This window comes from Bufo gargarizans, chromosome 11 (assembly GCF_014858855.1).
Source record: "Bufo gargarizans isolate SCDJY-AF-19 chromosome 11, ASM1485885v1, whole genome shotgun sequence".
Taxonomy (NCBI): domain Eukaryota; kingdom Metazoa; phylum Chordata; class Amphibia; order Anura; family Bufonidae; genus Bufo; species Bufo gargarizans.
Genome location: NC_058090.1, coordinates 58,076,530 through 58,084,407, shown reverse-complemented (window position 1 = coordinate 58,084,407; position 7,878 = coordinate 58,076,530). Strand labels below are relative to the sequence as shown.

Sequence of the window (7,878 nt, the reverse complement as noted above, 5' to 3'; positions counted from 1 at the left end):
ATAGATGTGTGACGGCCCCGTGGAGCGCCGCCCGTCCTGTAAGCGGGAGGTTGTGCCGCTTCTTCTATGTGCAAGGACCGAGTGCTCGATAGTCCCGCCCCCTCCCAGCCCGAATGTACTCCCTCTGCTCCAGGGACACATTCTTGCAGTGGCTCTAGTAATTAACCCCCCGCCGGTCGAGTCACGCAGGAGACCGGAGAGTGCCTCTTCTAGGGAGGGGAGGGTCGAAGGCCGGGAGCAGGCATCACTTATCTGTCCTGCCAGCTTCACCATTCCTCTTCTCCAGCAGGGTCACCCCTTCAGCTACTGGCACCGTAGTGGCAGGATGCTGGAAGAGGGATTTGGATGGGTGACCCTTCCGCTGGCGGGATGCAGGTGAGCAAGGCTGCCCTGGTCCACCTTGTTTGCTTGTGGGGGGGTGGGGGGGGGGCAGCGTGGCGGGTCAACACTGGTTTGCTCCCCAGGGAGAACAAAGGAGGCTAGGTGAGCACTGTTTCCCACCTGAAAGAGAAGGAAAAAATAAATAAATAAATAAAAAACCTTCAGGAGTTACACTGCAGAGCATGGAGGTCTTGCCTCCTATTGACACTAGAAAAAACTGAAGCTCTCTCTCCAGGCTGGAGGGGGTATAGCTGCCAGGGGAGGAGCCAACAGCTTTTACTAGTGTCAACGTCTCCTAGAGGACATATCCTCTAGGCTATACCCACGGTTCCTGTGTCCCCCAATGAATATGGGCGAGAAAAGGGAATCCTATTGGATCCACACATTGGAGACACTGGCCCCTAGAGGCCTCAACCACGAATATGACATCTTTCCATCATAATCTATACATTGTACCTTTTATATTATGCAGACAGGGACACATGCGTGTGTAAAGATGTATATAAATATGTTTTTTCCCCCTTTTTTCCTCAGACTCGCTGAATTATTTCCCCAGTCCCAGCACAGGTAGTATCAGGTACCGGGTCTCCTCTCCTTTCCCCTCCCTCCTTGTTCTTTTCTCTTTACTAGCCTACTTGTTTCACCCATCTTCTTCCTATCCTCCTCCATACATGCACCACATTTCGCTATTACTCCCTCTCCAATTTTCATTCAAACATCAAACATGGCGACCACCTCATCTACACACTCTAACACACAAGCACATTGTCCTATTGCGCTTTAAAACATACTACACATGCGCTCCCTTTAGTAATATGGCCGCTGCTAACCTCCCCTACACGGCGTGCGCGCTGAGTTCCGTCTCCCGCACACAAGCGCCGGCTCCCTTTAGTAATATGTTTGCTGCCAGCTTTGCTTACACATCGCGTGTGCCTAGTCCCGTCTCTCGCACGCATGCGCCGGCGTCCTGGCGCGCATAAAGTGCACATCCAGTATATTTAAACACGGTCTGACCGCAGCTTCACAGGTTTACTCCATACAAATATTTGAGGGCCTGGACCCATATACCACAGATTCTCATAAAAAAACATAGGAGTGCACATTCTTTTCTTTTTCCATTTCTCTACTGTTGGAGGCAGTACTGGTGTAAGGGTTCACTTCTCCATCCCCTGTGGTCGTGCCCTAAGATTGCCCCATCGATTGCAGAAGTTATTAAAACAAGACCTGGTGTTACTGCCAGAAACTGCATTTCTTTTTTTCCTTTATAAACTCTTATTTTTTAGTTATCATACAAAAAGATACATAACAATATACCATTTACAATGCTATAAAATCCAAAAGTCCGTCAGTTCTAGTCCTTAAAGCATAATTAAATATGATTTCATGCAAATACCCATAATTATATAGATATTAACTAAAATCAAATAGAGGTCTCACTGCCTGGGGGGGAAGCAGGACCAACCCGGCATCAAAGGGTTTAGCATTACAGATAGAAAACGAGATCTTATTTAATATTATTATCTCCATACTGGGAGGGAGCATAGGCCCGAGGCCCGGGCGGCTCACCGAGCAGCGAACACGCACCCCCCACGGCCTCCCTCAGACGCAAGTAAGCACCACGGACAGGGCCAACACCCGTGGGGCGAATCTCTGGTGCTCACCTATCCCGTATGGGGCAAGCTCACAGCGATCTTTGATCGCACCCTTCCGTAGAACCGAAGGAGAAGGGAGGGGGGTCCAGCAGTCCTCTATCCCAGTGGTATAAAACCCACTCCCAGGATTTCCTGCCTCATCCCCGTATAGTTGGATTAAATGTTAATGGCTTGTTTAAACATAACTCGCATGGGTTCACCACGGTGTCTCATGGAGAGGGGACACAAATCAAAGTGTCGCTCAGCAATCTCCAGCACTTGGGGAGAGGAGAAAAAAAAATAAAAAAAAATAGCCAGCCAGCACTGTCTCATTAAGAGAGCAGAGCCCGGCATCAACTCCAGTTCATTAAGAAGGGACAAATGACGGGACCCAGACCACACCCGTGTCAAATCGCTGCCCGTAGTAAAAACTCACGTCCAAGGGGAAAGGCCGCATCCCGGGTCGCACCCGATGCCCGGACCACCCAAGATTCCGAGCCCCGAACCCTCACCAGAATATTAGTCAATATTTTAGATTAATCAAAAATTAACCAATATCTAATGCCGGTGAGTCCTGCCAGCCCCCGGCATTTCTAAAGATGCTCCAATGCTCTATTATGGCTTCACATTCTGCATTAATACATTGCATACAAAAAGAAGCCGGACAAATTGGATCTTCCCCAAAAAATCCCCCACCTTACCCCCCCCCACCCCCCACCTTGCAGACAAAAAAAAAAAAAAAAAAATTAAAATATTTAAATTTGTTGGTCGTATCCCAGTCTTTCCACAATTTATCCCACTTTAAGTATGATCCTCGTTGTTTATACAAGATCTTCTCGTAGCTTTTCACCTTCTCAACCAAACCCAGCCAATTATTAGAATCTGGAGCGGAGGAGCAAAACCATACTCTAGAAATGAGAAGCCTAGCCAGAAACATCACCTTGATCAACAATCGACCATTTGCGGGTTGGTAATTGACCTCCGATAAGTCTCCCAGAACCCATATCCTGGGAGTGAAGGGAACAGCAATGTTGAGTTTACGAGCCAGATTGGTTTGGACCGATCTCCAGTACCTGCTCACCATTGGGCAGTCCCAGAACAGATGTAAATGATCTGCCTCGGATTTACCACAGCGTGGGCAGTCAGAGGAGGTTCTAAGTCCTCTCCTATATAACCATGTAGGTGTCACATATATTTTGTGCAAAATATTAAATTGTACCACAATGTGATTAAAATTATGCGAAACCAATTTTAAACTTTCCCCTATATTCTCCCAGTTTGGAGAGCCCGTCGCTGAAAGCGAAGATGACCAGGCTCTCTGTCCTGGTGAAAGAACGTCAGAAAAAAACTTTTTCATTAAGTGTCTATAACAGTGAGATACTTTAATTCTCGTGACAATTTTCTTGGAAATTAAATCATGTAAAAATTCAGGAGTTTCTATAATAAGAAGATAGCGATTCGCAGTGCTAGAAAGTGCTGACCTTAATTGAAAATATGCATACCAAGCCACCTCACCTAGATTTGCCCCTTGCTTTAAATCTGCAAGGGGCAAAATGTGTCCACCACTGACAACTTGATGCAGGTGCTGAATATTCTTGGTCCTCCAATACTGGCTGCAACTCAGGTCATTTAAATTCAAGAGCTTTGGGTTATGCCACAGTGGAGTACAGATAAGTGATGCCCCAGCTTCACACCAGTTCCTTATATTTCGCCAAGACTTTATAGCCATTCTGCAGAAGAGTGTATACCCATTTAATGCATTTAATAAATAGTCAGACTCAAGTACTGTAAAAAAATCTGCGAAGCCTGAATCTTTCACCACCCTGCTGCAGAACTGGCTATTTTCCCATTCATTAAACAAGCAGAGTTGAGAGGCCACAAAGTACCCCCTAAAGTTGGGGAGGTTAAGGCCTCCCCGACTATAGGGCATAGAAAAATAGAGTACCTTCAATCTCACACGCTTCCTCCCCCATATTAAATCATTAAGCATCCGCTCTATCAATCTAAAATACTTATCTACAATCCATACAGGCGAGTTGCGCAAGATATATAGAACCTGGGGCAGCACCACCATTTTTATTAATGAAATTCTGTCGGCTCTTGCCGACAGGATTTTTTGCCATATCTTTATTTTAACCCTCAGCTTTATCAACAGAGGGAGCAGATTAAGTTGTAGATATTCCTGTGGTTTGGCAGAAACTGTTATCCCCAGGTACTTTATTGAATCTGAGATCGTTAGCTGGTTGTACCGTTCGCCCCGCAGTTCATCTATAGGGAGGAGAACGGTCTTCTCCCAGTTGATCTCGAGACCGGAAGGACCGGAAAAGAGACCAACCAGGTCCATTATGTGAGGAAGAGTAGTGTCTGTCTGATGTATAAAAATCAAGATAGCGTCTGCATAAAGTGATACTCGATCGTGATTCCCCATTGTGCCAAAACCAGCCACCCTCGGATCCTGCCTAATACTAGCCGCTAAGGGTTCAATGTAAATATTAAATAACAGGGGGGAGAGAGGACAGCCCTGACGGGTACCTCTTCCTAATATAAAACTCTCTGTTGTCATATCATTGATCCTTATCCTAGCAACTGGGGAGTTATATAGGAGCTGTACCATCGCCAAGAATCTTGGGCCAAAGCCCATTTTTTTCATCACCTCCCAGAGAAAGGTCCACTCCACCCTGTCGAAGGCTTTAGTAGCATCCAACGACAGGATGGAGCGGGCGCCGCTCCCCGGGGACTGGATATTCATAAATAGCCTATGCAAGTTATGATGGGTGCCCCTTCTTGGCATAAAACCATTTTGATCTGGATGGATAATAGTGGATATAACCCGCGAGAGCCTCCTAGCCAAAATTTTTGATAGTAGCTTAACATCGATATTTAATAAGGAAATTGGTCTATAGGAGCTCAATTCTGCCGGGTCTTTATCCTTTTTCGGAATTAAAACAATAAGAGCCTCCATCATGGAGCATGGTAAGCCCCCTCCCTGGATCGCTTGGGAAAACACCTCAAGTAACTGGGGGAGGAGCGTCTCACCATACCTACGGTAAACTTCATATGGGAGGCCATCCAATCCTGGCGATGAGCTCCCCGAGATAGACCCCAGAGCCTCCTTCAACTCAGAAAGGGACAGCTCCTCCTCCAAAAATTCCACCTGAGCTTCATTCAAGGTAGAAAGTGGAATCCTCTCCAAGAATCGCATTTCTTCTTAAAAATAGAACAAAATAGACAAATAGCTAATAGACAAGATAGCTAATCCATACAGAGCATTAATGATTCAAATACTAATGGTGATTAAATTAGTCATGTGATTCGCCATTTTTAGTCACCTTGTCCTCCCGTCCTCCCCCAAAAAAAATATATTTTTTGGGGTAAAAATAAAAACTACAGGTCGTCCTGCAAAAAAACAAGCCTTGATACAGCTCTGTATCGGACATACATATAAAAAAGTTATGGTGATGCAAAGAAAAGTTAGATTTTTTTCAAAGGATTTTATTTATTTTTTATATAATAAAACAAGATAAAAATACACAAATTTTGTATCGCTGTAATCGTACTGACCCGCATAATAAGGATGTAATTTGTAGCACACAGTGACGTCATAATATCAAAACCCAAAAAACCTTGGCGTAATTGAGTTTTGTTTTTTAAATTTTACACCGCTTAATTTTTTTTTACATTTTCCAATACAAGACATGATATGTGAATGGAAAATTAAAAAAGTTATGGCTCTTGAAATGTGAGGAGTAAAAAACGAAAATGGGCCTGGTCTTTAAGGGGTTAAATTGCTAACATTATCAGGTTTAAATCTGATAATTTTTGCAATTCCCTCACAATGCTAATCATTACTGAATGGTCACCTTAACGTATCTGAATGGTCGGCTGGTACAGCCTTTTGAGCTGTCATCATAAAGGTCCCTTGTTGGAGCCGTACAGAACATCGATAATGATAAAACACAGTAATGGAACAATGGCAATGATATCTTCTCAGTGCCTCAGGACACAGGTTCCCCACCTGTCCTGTGCGCACAGGGGAGTCTGGTGCGTAGAAGTCCACAGGACACTTGGATGTCCCTTCCATAGGATCAAGAGCTGAACCACATAGAACAGGTCAGATGTTCAGAAAATGACAGTTCTATTACAGGCACTAAAACCAGAGAGGGGGAATTCTCACCACAAACTTCTCTCAGAATCTCAGGCAAACCTGCAAGATAAAAAGAGAACATGGTAAAATACCAACATTCACCTTGTGCTTAGTCATTGAAGCATGTTGATTTCAATATGCCCGATAAGCTTCTGCCAAAGGTGCCAGGCAGCGATTTACTCTCCTCTACCTATTGAGAACACATACGTGCTCAGCCAAGCCAAGAGAGCATGGGGAAAATCTTTTTGCTAAAAGATATTTAAACTGTAAGTTATATCCCTTAAAACCTGAAAAACAATATGACCATCAGGTCATCACTCACCTTTTTAAAGCCCTGAATGACAAGTTTGCCCGCCATGCAGCAGTATGAGGGGGGTTTGTATATCCCCATATAAATACTCTAGGTTGTGGGTGAGACGCCTAGGGAAACTGTTTCTTGTTAGATTAGTTTAAAGGCTATGGACACATTCAGGGTAATCCTTGTATGATTGCATTTTACTAATTTTGGGCTAAAATCATTTTTTCTATTTGTCTTTATTAAAAATGTTGAGCTGTTTTTGAGAGCCAAGGGTTGAATTCCCTCATCTGATGGCTCATGTGTAGCTCTTATCACTGATCTCCTGACCTCATAAACAATCATTATAGCTAAACTCTTATCTGATAAGGATATGGCTTAAGCCTGTATTGGACTGCGTATGAACGCTCGTTAGTGATGATGTGGCAGTGTAATACTGCCGCCAATTGCCTGATGAACGAGCAAATGGAATGAAATCACCGTTTGCAGGCAGCGGATCGTGCCATCTAATCAAGATCCAATCATTCAGTATGGGGACGAGCGATGGCATAAAGATCGCTCCTCCCCATACACTGGAGGAGATCGCAGCATGTAATAGTATCGGTCTCCTCCGTTAACTAGCAGGCATTTGCCGGGAAGGAATGTTGCCTCCCGACAATCACCTACAGGATCGCAATGTCTAAGGCAGCCTTTAAAAAAAGTGTTTATGAGGTCAGGAGATCAGAGATAAGAGCTACACAAGAGCCTTCAGATTACGAAATTCAAAGAACACAGACTAGGGCAGCCTGCAAACAGATTTTTAACCCTTGTACGTCACAAACAGCTGAACATTTTTTATAAAGACCAATTGAAAAAAAGATTTTTAGTCCCAAATGATTAAAATGCAAATCATTAAAAATGCCTCCAAAAAGGAGTACATAGAATTTAAATTCATAATAATTCCCATTGTGTCGCCAGACTTACTAATGGACCGGGTGTGTTACTGAACAGTGTAGAGACAGCGGAGAGAGGACTACTCCCACCCTCAAATATCATGCTGACGGATACATTCCTATACACATACACTGCTGCTCCTCCAGCGTGGTATAAGAACTTGGTGCTTGTTTTTTTCTTTGAGATATCTGCACCACTGCCAGGGGGCGGTAGGGAAATACTGCAGTAGTGATGGCTCTCTACTATAGCTGCAGTCGCTCAACATATGGCTTTTTTAGGTTAAAAAAATTTCTCAGCTTCAGGAAAAGCCTCAAATTTTTTTTAATTTGTCCTAAGAGACGCCCCACGGAAGGAAGAGGCGCAATCTTCAGCAGCCTCACTGACACGACGGAGAAGCAGCAGAGCCTCGCTGTGTAATGATAATCTCCTTGGAAAGAGGATTTTTTTTTGCATTATTAATTCAGGGCCTGATGGGGATATTAGCAGCTCTTGAA

At 44.2% G+C, this 7,878-nt stretch overlaps 1 protein-coding gene across 3 annotated transcripts in view; it reads right to left on the bottom strand.

Annotated features, from left to right (window-relative positions):
* Nucleotides 1-5,499: 5,499 nt before the first annotated feature.
* DPH6 (diphthamine biosynthesis 6) overlaps nt 5,500-7,878 on the bottom strand; it is a 63,893-nt gene continuing 61,514 nt past the window's right edge. For all 3 annotated transcript variants that reach the window (XR_006387093.1, XR_006387094.1, XM_044272632.1), the window contains one exon: nt 5,500-6,216. Coding sequence is in view for 1 of the 3 variants with exons in the window: in XM_044272632.1 (XP_044128567.1) it covers nt 6,098-6,216 (119 nt within the window). In the remaining 2 variants the exon portion in view is untranslated. The remainder of the gene's footprint in view (nt 6,217-7,878) is intronic.